The sequence below is a fragment of the Periplaneta americana genome, chromosome 5 (assembly GCF_040183065.1).
Source record: "Periplaneta americana isolate PAMFEO1 chromosome 5, P.americana_PAMFEO1_priV1, whole genome shotgun sequence".
NCBI classification, from domain to species: Eukaryota; Metazoa; Arthropoda; class Insecta; order Blattodea; family Blattidae; genus Periplaneta; species Periplaneta americana.
Genome location: NC_091121.1, coordinates 174311284 through 174334537, shown reverse-complemented (window position 1 = coordinate 174334537; position 23254 = coordinate 174311284). Strand labels below are relative to the sequence as shown.

Here is a 23254-nt window from a genome sequence, read left to right as displayed (position 1 = left end):
TTAACATGGATACAGTTTTAATAAGTTCTCTTCCCTTTATCAATTAAATCAGTGCTGGCCATTCCTGAATATAGCTCGACCAAGCGGCATATACCACCTCTTTCGTCTGTCTCTTTCCTTTCCGCTGTAAAGCGCTGAGGCTCTCCTGGGCTCTAAAGCGCGCGCTTGCTCCTGTGGGCATCAATTCACATGTCTGCCCTAGTATTTCATACCAATGGCTAATTTATCTAAGCTTTTAAATAGATAATATAGAACATAACAAATTTAATATAAATATTATTAAAATGGGTAATTCCGGTTCAAATAATTGCCTGGCTGTTGCAGACTCATTGTAAAGTTGGTCTTACCTTATGAAAGAGTGAGTTTCAGTAGCCTAAATATCCAGATGCGAAATTAGGTCAAGATTCAGTATTAGATTACATTACTATGTGACAGAAAGGTCAGCTTGAAGCACTATTTCATGATAATTGAAGAGTAAAATAGCAAGACCGCGAAAAATAGATAAATAAAAAGAAAATTCCAATCGTATCTTATCGAACACGATATTTCTTTAAGAACGTTACTCTAGAAATAATTTATTTTCTAATGCGGAGTTCTTGTCTTTACACCATGAGGTTAAAAGGCTTTAGAACAGCCGTCGTTGGCGGAGTGCACGCTCGTGCTGCTGTCTCTAACCCGCTAGTCCTCTAGTGCATTCGTGGGAGCGGACGGGTAAGTAATATTTCAGTGGCGGCTTTTCGTTCGTACCATAAATTATGTAACTCAGTGGAATTCAATAGCACTAATAGTGTAATGAAGCACCCAATGTTCACATGCGTATTTAAGTAAGCATATTTTACATAGTTAATGAATAGCCTACTCACGATTTCCGTTTTTAATTTCAAACAATTTAAAAAAGTCACCTCTAAAATTGTGGAGTCGAATCAAAGGAGGAGACAAGCCATAAATCTTGATATTTCACTGGAATGTGAGGAAATAATTTCTCCGGACAAAATTCTATGACAACATATTATTCTAACGGTAGGTAGCTTCTCAGAACAGAGTTCTTCGGCAGCGTTTATTATACATTCTTCCAACAAATCACCATCTGTGAATGGTCGGAGTTTTCTTCCAAGACGCAGAGCAGTTTGTAACTAACTCGAACCCTGACATTATCTTCATGAACGTCTTCCTGTGAATAACACAAAGTACTAAAAAATCCTCAAGAACGCTAATGTGAGCAAGGCCGGCAGTATACTGCATGGAAATTCTTCCCGGTCAACCACGGACACGATATCGACCTGTAATGTCACCTGAAGTTTCGTCCACTAGCGGACAAGATCGCACATTTCATTCTTCGCATGTGTGAAGTCCGCTGTACACTCACTCATTCACGTGATTTGCTGTATGTCCAGCGTGGGTAATATAATTTTATTGTTACACTAGCCGTACCCGTGCGCTCCGCTGCACCCGTTAGAAATAAATATAAAGTAATTACATAATTAAAATAGGACGTCGATCCAGGGAACATTCGTGTTTGATAGAAGGATAAATCGTTTAATATGTTACTTAAATTAAATTGCATCCAAATAATTAAAATGCGATCATTTTGGTCCAGAGACACTCATTTGGTGCAATGACAATTCCTTTAACATGTTTCTTAATTTTTATTACATGCAACCATAGTTTAATGAAGATTGACATCATTTAGATTTAATCTGCATATTTTATTTTACTTGTTATAGGTTTCCATTGAATTATGGTAATAACTTTATTTTAACCCTTGTTTTCTACGTATTCAGTGAATGGCGCTTGGCCCACTATGGTTGTGAACCCTTCAAATAACTTATATTATATTACTAGCCGTACCCGTGCGCTCCGCTGCACCCGTTAGAAATAAATATAAAGTAGTTACATAATTAAAATAGGACATTTGATCGAGGAAACATTCGTGTTTGATAGAAGAATAAATCGTTTAATATGTTACTTAAATTAAATTGCATCCAAATAATTAAAATGCGATCATTTTGGTCCAGAGACACTCATTTGGTGCAATGACAATTCCTTTAACATGTTTCTTAATTTTTATTACATGCAACCATAGTTTAATGAAGATTGACATCATTTAGATTTAATCTGCATATTTTATTTTACTTGTTATAGGTTTCCATTGAATTATGGTAATAACTTTATTTTAACCCTTGTTTTCTACGTATTCAGTGAATGGCGCTTGGCCCACTATGGTTGTGAACCCTTCAAATAACTTATATTATATTATATTATATTATATATTATATTATATTATATTATATTATATTATATTACTAGCCGTACCCGTGCGCTCCGCTGCACCCGTTAGAAATAAATATAAAGTAGTTACATAATTAAAATAGGACATTTGATCGAGGAAACATTCGTGTTTGATAGAAGGATAAATCGTTTAATATGTTACTTAATTTAAATTGTATCCAAATAATTAAAATGCGATCATTTTGGTCCAGAGACACTCATTTGGTGCAATGGCAATTCCTTTAACATGTTTCTTAATTTTTATTACATGCAACCATAGTTTAATGAACATTGACATCATTTAGATTTAATGTGTATACTTTATTTTACTTGTTATAGGTTTCCATTGAATTATGGTAATAACTTAATTTTAACCCTTGTTTTCTACGTATTCAATAAATGGCGTTTGGCCCACTATGGTTCTGAACCCTTCAAATAACTTAAATTATATTATATAATATTACATATTATATATTATATTATATTATATTATATTATATTATATTATATTATATTATATTATATTATATTATATTATATTATATTATATTATATTATATTATATTATATTATATTATATTATATTATATTATATTATATTATATTATATTATGTTATGTTATGTTATATTATATTATATTATATTATATTATATTATATTATATTATATTATATTATATTATATTATATTATATTATATTATATTATATCATATCATATCAGAAGTTACTGTAAAAACATTATAGCATTATGTCCATCTAGAGACACTACTCTTTCCAATGGTGACATAATAATTAATTACACAAATCGGTTAATTGAGCTTCCGATATTACTTCATACAAACACAGAAACATTCTCTGTAGGCTATCTTTCATAGCTTTCGATTGTTGCTGTCCAAGGCCCCTTATAGACGAAGTCATTTGTTTTTTTATTTCATTACACGGTCTTAGATGGCAGTTATTTTAATTTTAAAACTCATTTATCTCATTAAATATCAGTTCTATCAAATTTTTCAATGCATAAAACTTATCGCAAATTATTTTTAAAGAAACTTTCGTTATGTAACATTTTTCACAAAAATCAATAATAAGCGAGATATTTCGATTTATTTAATTCAGGCCCCCTTATAACCCCCCCCCTTTTAAATAATGTATTTTGAATGCCATATAGCCTAAAATCTAAGTTACAAAGAACTTATTTTATATACCAATTTTCATCGAAATCCGTTCAGCCATTATCTCGTGAAAAGGTAATAGACAGACAGACAGACAGACATACAAACAAAAATTTCAAAAAAGCGATTTTCGGTTTCAGCGTGGTTAATTATATATGTTAGGACCAATTATTTTTGGAAAATCGAAAATTACCAGAAAAATTTCGGCTACCGATTTATTATTAGTATAGATATTATATTATATTATATTATATTATATTATATTATATTATATATTATATATTATATATTATATATTATATATTATATATTATATATTATATATTATATTATATTATATTATATTATATTATATTATATTATATTATATTATATTATATTATATTATATTATATTACATTACATTACATCAGAAATTACTGTAATAACATTATAGCATTATGTCCATCTAGAGAAACTACACTTTCCAAAGGTGAAATAATAATTAATTATACAAATCGGTTAATTTAGCTTCCGATATTACTTCATACAAACACAGAAACATTCTCTGTAGGCTATCTTTCATAGTTTTCGATTGTTGCTGTCCAAGGCCCCTTATAGACGAAGTCATTTGTTTTTTAATTCATTACACGGCCTTAGATGGCAGTTATTTTAATTTTAAATCTCATTTATCTCATTAAATATTAATCCTATCAAACTTTTTCAAGGAATAAAACGTATCGCAAATAATTTTTAAAGAAACTTTTGTTATGTAACATTTTTTACAAAAATCAATAATAAGCGAAATATTTCGATTTATTTAATTCACGCCCCCTTATAACCCCCCTTTCAAATAATTTATTTTGAATGCCATACAGCCTAAAATCTAAGTTACAACGAACTTAATTTATATTCCAATTTTCATCGAAATCCGTTCAGCCATTATCGCGTGAAAAGGTAACAAACATACAGACAGACATAAAAAACAAAAATTTCAAAAAAGCGATTTTCGGTTACAGGGTGGTTAATTATATATGTTAGGACCAATTATTTTTGGAAAATCGAAAATTACCAGAAAAATTTCGGCTACAGATTTATTATTAGTATAGATTGTATTTACAACCATTTTCCAATTGAATTAAAAATGGATAGACTTGTTATGTGCATGCAAGAACCCCCACTTTTTGTTTTACATTGAAAAAATATATATATATATATATCATTAGGAGAAATCTAATATATAGAGTACGGAAAGAAGTTTTGAAAGAAATTTATGTACTTAAACTTCTTTTTATGTGATTTTCTTCTTTTAAATGCATAAAATAATCGATCATTGCTACGTCGGTTGCTATCAGGTCGCAATTCAGAATAGCAATGTATGGAAAACAAACTACGTACGTCGTGGCGAAACTCTGTTCGAAACTGTCGACAGTTCTAGAAAGACCCAAACAGTCTTGTCCAGTGTCAGACGGTCCGAGACGAAACTGTCTCGTCCAAGACACGATGTCCGATGCAGTATTCTGCGGGCCTAGGGAAACGTTCTCTGACTAACTGCACATCAGTATCGGAATAATAATAATAATGATAATAATAATAATAATAATAATAATACCTGTCTTATATTGGTGTTTTTAACTGTTCCACCATTTCGATTCTTTCGTCGTCTTTAATTTGTCGTATTCATTAGCATGACAGTTGTCATAGTGACGCTGCAGGTTATATTTTTATCTATCACATTGAGTATATTGCTACATTTTAAAACTCTGTAAAAATGCCTCCTCCCATTAAGAGTTAAACAACGTAGGGGTGGAATATCTACGTAAATCACTATTTGAACTTTCTACCATCGTGTACGTACACAAACCACCCACAATTGTCTAGTACTGTACTTACTACTCTAGTCTCCACTGATCGTCCGTATCAGCTAAGGCCAGATTCCTCCCTCTCCCTCCCTCGATGCATGCACTGACGTGCAGGCTTCCCTGCTCTCTTTACCCAATACCCATTTCAGCGAGTGCTGACGACCACTGCTTTAGAATATATTTCAGTAATCGTAGCATTTATTCTTTAAAATATAAGTGAGTTTCAGTAAATATCCAGATGCGAAATTAGGTCAAGATTCAGTATTAGATTACATTACTATGTGACAGGAAGCTCAGTTTGAAGCACTATTTCATGATAATTGAAGAGTAAAATAGCAAGACCGTGAAAAATAGAAAAAAATAAAAGAAAATGCAGTCGTATCTTATCTAACACGATATTTCTTTAAAAAGGTTACTCTAGAAATAATTCGTTTTCAAATGCGGAGTTCTTGTCTTTACTCCATGAGATTAAAAGGCTTTAGAATATATTTTATGCTCGACATGCCGAAATGTAGTAATTATACACCTGGTAGCAGACCTTTAATGCATGTCATTAAAGTACACCTATTCATTAAAGGGCAGGTCTTTCAGCCAATGACGACTCAGGTTACAACTGTTCAGCCAATAACAGGTCAGCTTTCTACCGTTATAAAACCGCAAGTATCGATTATTCTCGGATATGTAATCGAAAGAGAATTAGCGAAAAGTCACGGAGGCTGGAAATCCAATACTGTCGCAGAAGGTTATGTTCTGTTACTATAATAATTAGCGTTAATTGTAAGTAATATTCAAATAAATTCAATTTGTCATCTCGTTTTTCAAAGTCTAATTTTATTTCAATGTTATCTCTGTAGGTTCTTATGGCCTAGCAAGGTCAATGTGGACATCTGTTCCTCGGAAAAAATCAATATTTTCGCGTCTGCGCACATCTCACAACATACGGGACATTGCTCCAGGTCAGATACAATAAAATTAATAATATCAAGTTAGAAATATGGTCGAGCATAAAAAGTCGTATGAAACTCGCCTATAATGGTAATTAAGTAGCTCGTATGAAAATTATGAAACTCGCTTGCGCTCGTTTCATAAATATCCATACTCACTTCTTAATTACCTTCATTATAGGCTCTTTGCATAATGTACTATTATGCTCGACCATGCCGAAATGTAGTAATTATACACCTGGTAACAGTCCTTTAATGCATGTCATTAAAGTACACCTACTCATTAAAGTACAGGTGTTTTCAGCCAATGACAACTCAGCTTACAGGTGTTCAGCCAATGACAAGTCAGCTTTGTACAGTTATAAAACCGCAAGTATCGATTATTCTCGGATATGCAATCGAAAGAAAATTAGCGAAAAGTCACGGAGGCTGGAAAACCAATACTGTCGCAGAACGTTATGTTCTGTTACTACAATAATTAGCGTTAATTGTAAATAATATTCAAATAAATGCAATTTGTCATGTCGTTTTTCAATGTCGAATTCAATAATCAAGTTATACCAAGTTTAATGGGATTACACAAGGTCAATGACATTATTGTTCCTCGGAAAAAATCAATACTTTCGCGTCTGCGCACATCTCACAATTCACGACCTAGAACAAGGTCACTTCCGATCTTGTCAGATACAAATAAAATGTATACATCTGAATAATTTCAAGTTAGAAATATGGTCGAGCATAAAAAGTCGTATGAAACTCGCCTATAATGGTAATTAAGAAACTCGTATGAAAATTATGAAACTCACTTGCGCTCGTTTCATAAACATCCATACTCGCTTCTTAATTACTATCATTATAGGCTCGTTGCATAATGTACTATTAGTAATCATAGGATTTATTCTTTAAAACATAAGTGAGTTTCAGTATATATCCAGATGCGAAATTAGGTCAAGATTCAGTATTAGATTACATTACTATGTGACAGGAAGGTCAGCTTGAAGCACTATTTCATGATAACTGAAGAGTAAAATAGCAAGAGCGTGAAAAATAGATAAATAAAGAGAAAATTGCAATCGTATCTTATCGAACACGATATTTCTCTAAGAAGGTTACTCTGAAATAATTTATTTTCTAATTCGGAGTTCTTGTCTTTACTCCCTGAGATTAAAAGGCTTTAGAATATATTTTAGTAATCATGGGATTTATTCTTTAACACATATTATAAGTAACTGATTAACTAGCGGACTTACTCGTGTTAATTATGTAAGTCTGTGCGGCTGACAGCTGTTTCGGTGCTCCACACACCATTCTCAGAGCCTACTAGATCTCGGCGTCATCTCGAACTTCTCTGCCTGTTATATGGGTGCGTTTGATTGTTGAAAAGTGTTGAAAAGTGGAGTCGAATAGTGTGTACTGAAATTGATTTGTGTGTTGAGAATTTAATCGGGGATAGGCAGAGAAGTAGGAGATGACGCCGAGATCTAGTAGGCTCTGAGGATGGTGTGATGAAGCACCGAAACAGCTGTAAGCCGCAAAGACTTACATAATTAACGAGTAATTCCGCTAGTTAATCAATTACTTATATTCAAGTGTTAAAAGTAGTGTACGCAAGATTCAAAATGGATTATCAAGACACATTATAAATTGAATACGTAATCAATTAAGTCTTATATAAACCTATTTAAACTGTTTTTAATTTAAAAACAGTAATCGGTGAATTTTTTAGTGTAGAGCAGTTTTACAAGGAAATGTCTACTATTCCCTTATAAATTATGCATGATATTTCAAACTCAAAGTACTTCTTGACGTAGAAGACATCCGTATCTTAACAGCAGTGCTGATATCGTTCCGATTACAAAAGAATTCGACAGAACAGCAGTATATTCCGCGTAAATGATCTGTTGTATATTACGAAATTGGGAAGTGTCACTAATACATAGCAATTTACTAAAGATAATTCTCTACTTTACAAGATACACTGATATACAAGTTGTATCAAAAGTGAGGTCAATCATTAAGGAAGTGTTGGACGAGTGGATTTGCTGAAAAATATGATACAGTCATTTGGGGTAACTTTATACCGGTCAGGGTAACTTTGTACCAGTTCCTAATTTTACTACAAGATTTAACTTCACATTTCCTAAGGGACTGAAGCCATCCCCATAACCTACAATCTCCATGCTTTGCTTTCTATCTGTTCAAATAATTGCCTGAATGTTGCAGACTGATTGTAATGTTTCTCTTACCTTATGAAAGAGTGAGTTTCAGAAAATATCCACATACGAAATTAGGTCAAGATTCAGTATTAGATTATAATACTATGTGACAGGAAGGTCAGCTTGAAGCACTATTTCATGATAATTGAAGGGTAAAACAGCAAGACCGTGAAAAATAGATAAATAAAAAGAAAATTCCAATCGTAACTTATCGAAGACGATATTTCTTTAAGAAGGTTACTCTAGAAATAATTTATTTTCTAATGCGGAGTTCTTGTCTTTACTCCATGAGATTAAAAGGCTTTAGAATATGTTTCAGTCATCATAGGATTTATTCTTTAACACGTGTTATAAATTTAATACGTAATAAATTGTCTTATATAGACCTATTTAAACTGTTTGTAATTTAAAAACAAAAATCGGCGAATTTTTTAGTGTAGAGCAGTCTTACAAGGAAATTCCTGCTATTCCCTTATAAATTATGCATGTTGTTTCAAAATCAACGTACAGATCGATTATTTAGTCCTGACAGCTCAGCGAAGCGAAAGAGAGGAAGTAATAGGAGTAGTGGGGAGAGCTCCGGAGAAGAGATAAGGGCGAGTGGTCGGTAAAGGAATGCAGTACAGCTTAATATTGTACTAGAAACTTACTGCTCTACCACACGCATGACATCCGATCGCTCCGAAAGCAAGCGAGTAACTAACCCAAACACCCCTTGGCGTAACTAAATGGACTCGCCTGACCCTGGCGTACATCTCCGGCGACTGTCAGGACTAAATAATCGTACTGGTACTGCTCGACGTAGCAGACATCCGTATCTTACAGCAGTGCTGATACCGTTCCGATTACAAAAGAAGTCGACAGAACAGCAGTAGATTCCGCGTAAATTATCTGTTGTATGTTACGAAATTGGGAAGTGTCACTAATACATAGCAATTTACTAAAGTTAATTCTCTACTTTACAAGATACATTGATATACAAGTTGTATCAAAAGTGAGGTCAATCATTAAGGAAGTGTTGGACGAGCTAATTTGGTGAAAAATATAATACAGTCATTTGGGGCAATTTTATACCGGTCAGGGTAACTTTGTACCAGTTCCCAATTTTACTACAAGATTTAACTTCACATTTCCTAAGGGACTGAGGCCATCCCCATAACCTAGAATCTCTATGCTTTGCTTTCTATCTACGTATTATGTCCTGGTGTTGTGGAAGGGAAGGCCTAATGGCCTTAACTCCACCAAAATAAATAAATAAATAAGTTAAGTAAGTAAGTTAAATAAGTAACTAAGTAAATAAATAAATAAATAATAAATAAATAAATAAACGAATAATTCAATAATTGAATAAATGAGTAAATGAGTAAATGAATAAATGAATAAAAAATTAATGAATAAATGAATAAATAAATAAATAAATAATTGAATAAATAAATAAATAAATAATTGAATAAATGTATAAATGAATAAATGTATAAATGAATAAATGAGTAAATAAGTAAATAAGTAAGTACATAACTAAATAATTAATCAATTAATTAAATAAATAAATAAATAAAATAAGTAAATATACAAATGAATAAATAAATTAATCAAATAAAATTAATATATATATAAATGAATAAATGAATAACTGAATAAGTGAATAAATAAATAAATAAATAAATATAAATAAATAAACAAACATATAAATGAATAAATTTATAACTGAATAAATGAATAAATTTATAAATGAATAAATGAATTACTATATAAATGAATAACTGAATAAATGAATAAATAAATAAAATAAATAAATAAATAAATAATTGAATAATTGAATAAATGAGTAAGTGAATAAATGAATAAATAAATTAATGAATAAATAATTCAATAAATAAATAAATGAATAAATGTATAAATGAATAAATGCATAAATGAATAAATGCATAAATAATTAAATAAGTAAATAACTAATTAAATAAATAAATAAATAAAATAAATAAATATATAAATGAATAAATAAATAATTATATAAATGAATAAATGAATAAATTTATAACTGAATAAATGAATAAATGAATTACTGAATAAATGAATAACTGAATAAATGAATAAATAAATAAAATAAATAAATAGATAATTGAATAATTGAATAAATGAGTAAGTGAATAAATGAATAAATAAATTAATGAATAAATAATTGAATAAATAAATAAATGAATAATTGCATAAATGAATAAATGTATAAATGAATAAATGTACAAATGAATAAATGTACAAATGAATAAATGCATAAATAAGTAAATAAGTAAATAACTATTTAATTAATTAAATAAATAAATAAAATAAATATATATAAATGAATAAATAAATAAATGAAATAAATATATATATAAATGAATAAATAAATATATAAATGAATAAATGAATAACTGAATAAATTAATAAATGAATAACTGAATAAATGAATAAATAAATATTAAATAAAATAAAATAAAATAAATATATATATAAATAAATATATAAATGAATAAATGAATAACTGAATGAATGAATGAATAATGAAATAAACGAACGAATGAATGAATGAATGAATGAATGAATGAATGAATGAATGAATGAATGAATGAATGAATGAATAAGTAAATAAATAAATAAATAAATAAATATGTCCGCTCCCTGAAGAATATTTTGGGCTCCACGTGGTTAAATATTGTATTCTGTTTATAGTAGCTCGTTTATAAAATGATTTTCAACTTTATAGTGTAAGTGTATAATTTTATCTCACCTTTAAAATTATTGTAAATGTTAAAGCTTATCCCCTCTTCTTTAAAATACAATAATAACATCTGACATATATGATCTTGTAAATTATAAAATAAATCCGACAGTGCTGTTTTAGTTCGATTTCAGGGTTACTTTGTGCAGCTACAAAGTTTGCAGAGTATCATTGATTCTATTATAAGAATTTAATTGATTATAAATAAACAATTGATTTTTTATGAAATAATGAGATAATTACTACATAAAATTAATATAAAATGTAACTACTAGACCACTGCGGATTTTGTTGATTAAATCTTTTCATTTATACTTTATTTTTCCTGTCTAGGTTAAATTATTAATTCATAAAAGTAGATTTTTGTTGTACCTTATGTATCAATCAGCAGTAGCCATTATTCAATCCTAAAAGAGATGCACTATCATCTTTACTTTTTAACTGTGCTGTAGAACAGCCGTGGCGAGAATGCGACTCGCGAGACATTGTGGCTCGTTGTGAGAGTTATGCATTTTCTCTTGCTTCTAACCTCCCCCAACCCCCACCCTCTCACTCACTGGAGTCAAACTCCATTCCATTTGTATTTGCCTCTGACCTGCGAGTGGCATATGTCTCTCTCTCGAAACCATGTATATCTACAAAAACGAAAGTTTCAAATAGGATGGGAGGACGCATTTTTTTCCTGTCAATATGACGAGAATATTAAATATATGATTTGTTCACGAGTATTACGAGGAAAACGGTTGTATAACATAAAACGGCATTATACTACATGTTACTCATGTAACATTAAAAGTTACGTGTTAATAATAATAATTAATAATATCATCATCATCATCATCATCTCTTTACGTCGAACCTTTTTCAGCAGATGTATGAATAATGCGGTTAGCTCTTCAATTTGAGCTCACTGATTTACTACGTGATGTCAAATGAAAGCTAAATGTAAGGAGTTGACAAATGTTGAACTTTTCAAATCTTTGCCAAAAAATAAATATCCGAAGCTTCGTTCTTTCGCTTGCTCTGTTGAAGCCATGTTCGCTACAACTTGTTTGTGAAAAATTATTTTCAACAATGAAAATAGTAAAAACCAAATTTAGATCACGACTGAAAGACAAACACCTTCGTGATCAACTACGACTGGCAGTAAGTGACATAATTTCTGATTTTGAAAATTTGTCGCAGACACATTCAGAAGACAGTTAATTTTAGGTTGTGATATTGTTCACTTATTGTTCATTTCTTTCTTCGTTAAACGTATTAAACATTAGTTTGTAGCCTTGTACTGTATAAAATTATATTTAAGTGCTTGACGTAAGGAAAATGAAAATCCGGTAATAAGTTAGACAGTTGCTTCACTTCCCCTTCGGGTGTCCGCCTCCCTCCATAGGTGCTATGCACGTTGCAGGTTACACAGTGGCTCGGCGCACAACTACATTTTCGCCACGGCTGCTCTAGAATATGGCATTAGGAAAATCCAGGGTAACAAAGAGGGTTTGGAATTGAACGGGTTATATCAGCTGCTTGGTTATGCAGATGAGGTAATTATGTTAGGAGAAAATTCACAAACTACACTGAGTAACAAATTTTAACTTTTTTTGCACTGGACACGTGATACATTAAAATTAAAAAAGTAAAGGTGACAGTGTATCTCCTTGCTTTAGCCCACAGTGAATTAGAGAAGTATCGGGTAACGACTTTATTTCTGGGTTGTAGTTGTGACAGGGGATGCGGAACTATTGCGTCACAATTTCAGTGCGAAGATCATTTGTTTCCATGTAATAGCTCTGCTTGTAGTCCAGTTCATATTGACGAAGTTATGACAACGTTTTTACTGACCTTGAACATATGGAATACGGTAAGGTCAATAGGTGCAGCTATTTACTAGGTAACGGTTCAAGAAAGTAAAAAAAAAAAAGAATATATTATTCGTATCATGATAAGGAAACTGAATTTTAAAGCGAGTAAATTATGTAATGTGTTAAGCCATGCGTTTGGATAACCTAGTCAGTGGAAAGAGGTTATCTGTGAACAGGACATAGCGTAGGAGCACACAGCAAGGACAGTCCATTCGGTTTTTGATTAATAGGGAACGAAGTTGCGATACCAAGACTGACTATAGGCGGCTACAGGTTTATGGAATACAGTGAAACTCCACAAATAGACGCTCACTCTCGTATACTTCACGATACAAGGTAAGTCAACGCATCCTGTCCCGTGCTGCACAGGGCTAACCAGTTGAACCAGTGCAGTAGTGTGCAGATACTCGTACACGTTGGTACAGTGTTGCCACGACCACTCACGAAAATCAGGAGAAAAGCATCGAAAAAAACAGGAGATTACAGTAGATAAATTAAACATGAATTTTCTCTGCTTATTATAATATTAATTACAAAACAGTGTATACTGTAAGAAAGATGATACTGTTGTATTACTACAGGGACATCATTTTATTTTTACTTCAATTTTTATTGTACCTGAATTTTTGAATGTACTTCACTCCCACCCCTTCTACTAATTAAGTTCCAACTCCACACAGAGCCAAGACCGCAGATAGTAAGCAGTACTGAGTTACTGAGTATAGTACGTTCCAGAAATATGTTCGCGTTTTCCAGTGACGAAAGAGCTTTCAATATTGAATCATTTTCGCACAGGTACTGTCCGTTTGCCTACGTCGCATCCCGATTTCCCCCACCTGCTTCTGCTCGCCCCTCTGTAAAAGCTGGGCTGTCTTAGCTCTTTTCTGAAAACATTAATTTCTCTTAGGAATTGGACGTTTACGTAATATTATACAGCTGTTTAATTTAACTTAAATAAAAGGGCCTCGTTAAGTAATTCACTGTCACGTGATTTCCCCCCTTTCTACAATCCTGCGGCATAACCACTTGGACGGACAGTAGATAGCATGTCTGAGTAATTTTATATTTTCGGGTCGGGCAGAAGTGAAGATTGAATTTACAGTACGTAGAGTAGGTACAGAATTATTTCAACATGAGTTACTAGTACGAAGGACGAAACTGGCAATTGGAATTAGATGCAATAGTCTATAGTGCGATAATATGCACAAAAGAACTGAAGCCTGTATCGAAATGAACGGCCACCATTTTCAAAATTGTGTTTAAATATTCATATTATGATTATTTTTCAATTTAACTTCTTTCTCTACATTGTACGCTAATGTGCTGTAGACAGTATAATATACACCGCATAATGAATACGTTCGCATGGATAACTCACTTCGTGAGTAAAAACACTTATTCTTAATACAGTACTGTACTTTGATTAAAGAAAAACCTAATGAAAATTATCAAACTCAAAATCGCGATATTTCCTAGTTTACGTAAATGGATTAACTACTTTCCTTCCTTCCTATACCTAGTAGAGTGATTTGTGTTTTACGCCAGTATCATCGAACTCCAGTCTTGGAGGGGGGAGCAAGCGGTGTTTCCGGTTCTCTAAAGGTATAGACAGGTTAATATTAAAAATGTTAGTAAAAATAAAATGATGTCCCTGTATATAGCACATCCCTAACCAATGAAATTGAACAATTTTGCTAAATATTACTACTTCATCTTTACTCAGCGTATGTAAATAAGTCATGCAATTTTGTTTTTACAAGTAATGTCTCATTGACAATGTTTCGCATTAAAATGTATTAATCAGTAGTTTTTTGTATATTGACAAACGATTTTAGATAGAACAAGATTTATTTTAAAGATGATATTAAAGACAGTACTGCATTATCTGCGATTATAACAGACGAAAAACGATCCCTTTTCCTGTTTTTGCATAACTACCATTTAAACTGTTCATAATTTTCCCACTCTGATTTATAATTCTGCGAAGAAGTATTTACTCTTCTTTCTTGCTGGGACACTTTCACTCATTTTAAAAGATCACTGTGCACGATATGTAATACAAAAATGCCATTACCTACACTTTACTCTCACACTGTTTCACGTGTTCTTGTGGCGACGCGCTATGAGCAGAGAGACAAAACGAGCTAGAAGAATATTCTTACTTCTAGCTCGTTGGGGAGACAAATGAAAACTTCGTTTGATTTGTGTATAAGATGGAAAAGTAAGACATGGTGACATAATATAATATGTAATAAATTTAAAATCCGGACATAGAACCAGGCGACTGCAGCATGCCAAAAACGAAGGAGAAATTCGGACTTTTGACAAAGAAAGAAGTAGAGCAGTAGATTCAATGGAAACACAGGAAATCTCCTGCTTAACCAGTAGGTATCGCAACACTGCGTTGGTAGCAAGGCAGGGAACAAGAAATGTGTAGGCCTACTTATGTTGAAGCAGAAGTTACAAATATTGGAACGGTTTAAAAAAGATGAATCAATCAGAGCCATCCCTCCAGAACTTGACATTTCGATCAGAACACTGCATAGGATAAAACAAAATTGATCTAATTACGAGGTATTCTGTAGTGATTATAAGAAACTTTCTTATTATCAGTTGACTGTAGGATGAAAACACAGCTTATTTTGTGTATTTCCTAAATTTAATCAATAGGGATGATTTATGTTCTCTCTTGAAGGGTATACACCATTTTAAAATAATTTAATACACAAACACAACTATTACAAGAAATGCTCGATAAGTTTTTGTAGCTTTATCCTCTTCGGCTCTAATCAACAATAACAAAAATGCAGGTTGCCAGGCGACGATAGAAAACAAAAGATGCGAAAACAAATGAATGTGGTGTAAAAACAATTTAATGCTCTTTCATATCTATACTAATAATAAATCTGTAGCCGAAACTTTTCTGGTAATTTTCGATTTTCCAAAAATAATTGGTCCTAACATATATAATTAACCACCCTGAAGCCGAAAATAGCTTTTTTGAAACTTTTGTTTGTATGTCTGTCTGTATGTTTCTTACCTTTTCACGCGATAATGGATTAACGGATTTCGATGAAAATTAGAATATAAATTATGTTCGTTGTAACTTAGATTTTAGGCTACATGGCATTCAAAATACATTATTTAAAAGGATGGTTATAAGGGGGCCTGAATTAAATAAATCGAAATATCTCGCTTATTATTGATTTTTGTAAAAATTATTGCATAACAAAAGTTTCTTTAAAAATAATTTTCGATAAGTTTTATTCCTTGAAACATTTTGATAGGACTGATATTTAATGAGATAAATGAGTTTTAAAATTAAAATAACTGCCATCTAAGGTCGTATAATGAAATAAGAAACAAATGACTTCGTCTATAAGGGGCCTTGGACAGCAACAATCGAAAGCTATGAAAGATAGCCTACAGAGAATGTTTCTGTGTTTGTATGAAGTAATATCGGAAGCTAAATTAACCGATTTGTATAATTAATTATTATTTCACCATTGGAAAGTGTAGTTTCTCTAGATGGACATAATGCTATAATGTTATTACAGTAACTTCTGATGTAATATAATGTAATGTAATATAATATAATATAATATAATATAATATAATATAATATAATATAATATAATATAATATAATATAATATAATATAATATAATATAATATAAGTTATTTGAAGGGTTCAGAACCATAGTGGGCCAAACGCCATTTACTGAATACGTAGAAAACAAGGGTTAAAATTAAGTTATTACCATAATTAAATGGAAACCTATAACAAGTAAAATAAAGTATATACATTAAATCTAAATGATGTCAATGTTCATTAAACTATGGTTGCATGTAATAAAAATTAGAAACATGTTAAGGGAATTGTCATTGCACCAATGAGTGGTCTCTGGACCAAAATCATTGCATTTTAATTATTAGGATGCAATTTAAATTAAGTAACATATTAAACGATTTATCCTTCTATCAAACACGAAAGTTCCCTGGATCAAATGTCCTATTTTAATTATGTAATTACTTTATATTTATTTCTAACGGGTGCAGCGGAGCGCACGGGTACGGCTAGTTTAAGTATAAAATTATAGGTGTGCCATTCGAAATTCCAAAGTGGGAGTGGCTGAGAATGGGAGGTAAAATCTGAAAGACAATTAGCCTTGTTTAAGACTTCCCCCTTGATATCTAAATTTACGTATTTTTGTTTTAAATTGAATCCAATTAGTTATTTAGAGGGGGAAGTTTTGAGATATATGTAGATATATTTAGAGAGTTTTTCCTCCAGAAGTTTGTTTTATGTTTCAGATGTATCACGTATGTATTATACTTAATCACGGATTTGTTGTGTTATATATTTTGCATATACTGCAATATGTTATTTAAAATATATATTTTAATTATTTATATTTCGCTCCGCACGCCATAAAAAACATTGTACAGCCCTTATGTTTAGCAATGTCCGCAGTACTCCGTAGAAAGACAGCGTTCATACCTCGTCTCGCACACGGACCATTGCTGTGTTTATTTGTGGAATTCCACTGTACTGACTATAGGATGACGTTATCTGTTTACTTTACTGATGTACCTTCAGGTTCGTATGCAGAAGAAAACGCGTAGCATGATGGAAGTTCTGTTCATTCGAAGTATAATGTGTGGTTCTGTATTGTTTATTGTATTCTAATAGGTTGTTTCGACACACCATGCCTATGTTCTGTTTAAAAAGTAAACGTTTCGTAATGATGAAAGAGAGATGGAACGGAGAAAAATTCTCTCCGGCGCCGGGATTTGAACCCGGGTTTTCAGCTCTACGTGCTGATGCTTTATCCACTAAGCCACGCCGGATACAATCCCGACGCCGTTTAGAATCGTCTCAGATTAAGCTCCATCTCTTGGGTTCCCTCTAGTGGCCGCCCTCTGCACTACGTCATAGTAATGAGTTCAGTTATGATTATAACCTAGCGAAGATATTGTGAAGGTGTATTAAAATGCCGCCAATAACAGTTCGAAGATAATTTTTCAGTCAAGGACGAAAATATATATGATAAGGTAAGGTGTATAAGTTAGACGTAAATGTTAGAAAGTGGTGTTATTTACAAAAACACAGTGACTCTAACAGACACATGGAGCATCTGCAACTGTTTAGTGAGTCGATTTGAGATCAGTTTACTTTTTATTATAATATATAAATATAAATTTATCTTCCCTTATGAAAAGGTTGCCAGATTTGACAAAGCGTATTACATATAATTTGGAAACACACCCTAACAGGTAAAATGATATACATTTGAAACGGTTAGGAAATCGAATATACAAAATGTCAGAAAAATGTACACCTAATTAGCGTTTGTGCTCATTTAAAGTTAAGAAAGAGGGGAAAAATATCATCAGATAGGTTAGAATGATTTGAATGCCATATACCGCGAGAAAAATAATAGTACGGATTTGTTGGCATTGATATCTAAACCAATCAACAGCCATCGGTTAAGATAACTTGAAATTTCCATTATCACTCCCATACAAATGATTTCTCAATATCTGAACCGATCCTTTGAGGGCACTAATGGCCATTTCCTTCACAATGCTGTGTGTTAGGCCCAGGTTTTTACATTTGTTGGCAAAGAAGGAGGGTATGGTACCTCGTGCTCCCACTATCAGACCTATTACATCAATGTGGAAGAGGCTGATGCTGAAATGTGCAAATATTCCGTTCTATAAACTTTAGAATCCACATTTTAAACATTCCATTGAAAAGTATACATTTAGAAAATTGCCGAGTTCAACAACAATGCGTACACAATACTTACCCTCGTGTTATGAAATAGATTTAAATTCTGTATGATCAGTTTGTTGGTAACAATAAAAGAGTTAAACTAAAACTGAAGAGTGTCCTTGAAAAAATCCTGCTTTTCGGAACCCTGTGAAATGAAATATGAACTAAATAATGAACAGGCACAAGAATATAATAAATAAAAACTCTTTCAAATTCGTACCGACAACATCGTGTGACGTCGGAAGAACATTTTCATGTTTCAGTAACAATCGAAACAGTTTTATATTTGACAATTTACGAATGTATATAGTTGTACATTGCAACAGAATTAGTGACATTTAAAGTACACTATTTATTTTAATTTAAAATGTATCACCATTTTCTACACAGAAGAGAATGAGGTAAGTCGCTTTCGTAAATATGTCTCATGCCCTATTTGTGTTTGTCACCTGATTATACCGAGTGATGTTTCGATTCAAGCTTAACAGTGCTCTGAACATGTTGCTCTACTAACCCGAGTTGATGTAAACAACACTACTTATATAATAAGCGACGTAGTTAACTTCGTAGCTTCGGTGTGCGAACTCCCATCCGAGCTACTTTCTCAGTAAGTTTCATTTATGCATCCGATTCTTGGGCTGATCGAAACTGTCGATCTATATGGCAAAATTATCCATATTACTACCGTAGCTTCAATAAAATCTTGTATCAAGTTTTGTCCTTTCGGATATAACACTGTCAATTACTAGGTAACAATAAGAGAGGTTCGGTCGAATTCTTTAGTTTCAGTTTTTGTGGTAACCCTAATAATTCTGCTTTAAGATCGCAATCATAATCAGAATTATCGAAATGATTGATATACGATGTTTCAGGTCTAAAACTATCTGCTGCCTTACGCAAGTACAGGGACATCATTTTATTTTTACTTCAATTTTTATTGTACGTGAGTTTTTGAATGTACTTCACTCCCACCCCTTCTACTAATGAAGTTCAACCGTTCTCCACACAGATCTAAGACCGCATATACAGTCATAGTAGCCTTACCGTCACAGTACGTTCCAAAAATATGTTCGCGTTTTCCAATGACGAAAGAGCTTTCAATATTGCATCAATTTCCCAAAAGTACTGTCATCCATTTGCCTACGTCGCATTCCGGTTTTCCCCACCAGCTTCTATTCGCCTCTCTGTAAAGGCTGTCTTAGCTCTTTTCTGAGAACATTAATTTCTATTAGGAATTGGACATCTACGCAATATTATACAACTGTTTAAAATAACTTAAATAAAAAGGCCTCGTTAAGTAATTAACTGTCACGTGATTCCCCCACCCCCTTTCTACGATCCTGCGATCACTTGGACGGACAGTATATAGTATGTTTGAGTAATTTTATCTTTTCGGATCGAGCAGAAGTGAATATTGAATTTACAGTACGTAAGGTACTCTTTTACAGAGTAGGTATAGAATTATTTCAACATGAGTTACTAGTACGAAGGACGAAAATGGTAATTGGAATTATACGCATTAGAACTGAAGCCTGTATCGAAATGAACCGCCACCATTTTGAAAAATGTGTTTAAATATCCATGTTATGATTATTTTTCAATTTAACTTAATTCTCTATAGTGTACGCTAATCTGCTGGAGACAGTATAATATACAATGCATAATGAATATGTCCGTATGGACAGCTCAGTTATTGAGTAAAAACACTTATTGTTAATACTGTACTGTATTCTGATTAAACAAAAACCTAATGAAAATTATCAAACTCAAAAGCGTGATATTTCCTAGTTTACGTAAATGGATGAACTACTTTTCTTCCCTCATATACCTAGTAAAGTGATTTGTTTGTATATTGAGCCATCGAACTCCAGTCGGGGAAGGGGTAGCAACCGTTGATCCAAAGGTATAGCCAGGTTAATATCAGAAATGTTAGTAAAAATAAAATTATGTCCCTGTATATCCACCTTTCACGAACAGTCTGTACCTTTGAAAATCAATGGTAAATTATCACAATTTACTTTTTCCTCTGTTTTCACATGTTGCTACTGCACAAGTGCAAGGATTTTTTTTTATTAATCCTTTTTACACTCTCTATGAAATAATGTAGAACTGCACTACAAACTTGGCAAAGTAAAACTGAAAAGTTACTTAAAGTATCTGTAACATGTAAATCGATGGTAAATTACGTTTTTATCACCACCATTTTTTCTTCTTTTTACATGTTCCTGATGCACAACTGCAAGGCATTTTTATAAATTAATACCTTTTGCACTTACTAAGAAACACTGAATTATCTGTAGTAATGTCACGAGAGGTCTGAGATTTATCTGGGAAATCTCAGACCTCGAGTGGCATTTATTAGGACTATTTCGTGAATAAAATAAAAATGTAAATAATATATCCCTAAAATTCGATCACAAAATGTTAATAATTGTTTATTAACGAATACTTAGCCTATTCAGACATTGTGAAGTTGAAATACTCGTAGATGAATATCGATTACTGCAATAAAGAAATTCGATGTTATTATTCAGTAATGCCAATTGCGAAATAGAGGTTTAGCGATGTTAATTACATGTACTGCACTTTTCTCTTATTATTATAACATAAATACATTTTCATTATCTGCTGAAATCATAATTTAATTTAACAGCAACAGTGGGGACAGCTATATACCAATGCTTATGTATTCACAGCGAGACATATTGCTACACAGTGAAGCCATCTTTGTATAGATAGGCCTAATTAAAACACGAATTTTATTACGCCATACGGAAGGCAGTTTGATGAAAAGACTTTATTATTACTATGCAAGGACATTAGGTTTGATATGTGATTATGTTACATAAATTTGAACATCTGACTTTCTATTAATTGTTTCATTTCATTCACAAAACACAAATTTTATAGGCTACTTATAGGTTATGTTACCTGTGGGAGCATGACCAATGTCAGCTGTGTCTTATTTAGACCGTTACAATCAGTGCTACACGAAAGCATTTTTCATAGCTCGACAAACGCATTCTCGCTGTAGTGTGTAACGGAACTAAAGCTGCATCTACACAGTTCAATATTCCAATCGCGTATGCGTGCAATCTGGGAAGAATATTGAAAGAATCAAATTTAAAAGGTACGCTCAATTAAGATGCATGAAGATTTTGTGCCTACATGGTGCGCCGTTTTGAACGTCGTCTTCACTGCGTAAATATATTAATTAATATTAAATAGCCTATCAATCTTGCATTCATTGCTTTAAAGTTGAAAGAAAAGTTTAACCGTGTAGCTGCATCTTAATGTATTCATGATCATCAATTCACGGGGAAACAGTTGGCGACATCGACTAAACAAAAGAACGACCATGCGATAAATTGATAGCGATAAATCTAGCTGCAAAAATTATCGCAAAGTGTGACTGTGATTGGATGCAATTCAAAATTTCACTACACTTCATTGGTCGAAAATGGAATGACGTCATATAAACGAAATAGTCAACAGTAATCTCACTAGACGTTTTGATTTATCTAGAGAAAATCAAAACTCGAGTGGGATTTAATTGACTATTACACGATTAGAAGAAAGTATATAAAGATTAGAAGTAACGAAGTACTCCAATACAATAAAATATTAATTGACTTACGAAAATACAACTTTCTTCAAATGTATTATTGTACCATCTCAACATTACAAATATTACGCTAGATGCATGCTAGATGGCAGTAGTGTCTTTATACAGACACTGTAATGATTAGTGTTCAATAAATCTTAATATTAAACAATCTCTGATACGTGACTATCCATAATATCATATGGCAGAAGTTCTTTTTATCCTCTCAGAGCAGAAGCTATAACATAACCTAACTAATATACACAAGTGTTAGAAAAGTTTTAATTAACGACGATGACATAAAAAATAAACATGAATAATTTTAAAAGGAATAATTATTGAATGTACAATTTTCAAATTTGAATGTGGTTGGTGGTTCAATTGATGTTATATTGGACGTGTGCGTAATAGAAGTGGAACTCGTTGATTTCGGCAAACATGGTGTATTCAACTTATTCAGAATTTCCGAATGAATAATTTTAAAAGGAATGATTATTAAATGTACAATTTTCAAATTTGGGTGTGGTTGGTGGTTCAATTTATGTTATATTGGACGTGTGCATAATAGAAGTGGAACTCGTTGATTTAGGCCTACATGATGTATTCAACTTATTCAGGATTTCCGAATGGTGCTCTTCATTTATTTGTAAATCGGATTTCAGAAGATGCATAGGTATGATCAGTGACTTTATTAATTCTTGTTCTTGAATGCCAATGCGAGTCATATTTGGAACTGCTGTGCATCGACTGGAATGGTTTGTTATTATATATATATTTTTGACGTCCAGACAAGCGCAGTTTCAAATGT

At 32.1% G+C, this 23254-nt stretch overlaps 1 protein-coding gene across 4 annotated transcripts in view; it reads left to right on the top strand.

Moving 5' to 3' along the window:
• Nucleotides 1-605: 605 nt before the first annotated feature.
• The window catches only part of LOC138700295 (pancreatic lipase-related protein 2-like), a 97336-nt gene continuing 74687 nt past the window's right edge, over nt 606-23254 (top strand). The window contains exon 1 of one of the 4 annotated variants that reach the window (XM_069826809.1): nt 606-711. Coding sequence is in view for 2 of the 4 variants with exons in the window: in XM_069826811.1 (XP_069682912.1) it covers nt 13341-13399 (59 nt within the window). In the remaining 2 variants the exon portion in view is untranslated. Of the gene's footprint in view, nt 712-13272; nt 13400-18181; nt 18215-23254 lie in introns of those variants that run through there. The other 3 variants (XM_069826811.1, XM_069826807.1, XM_069826810.1) reach the window with 3 other exon arrangements.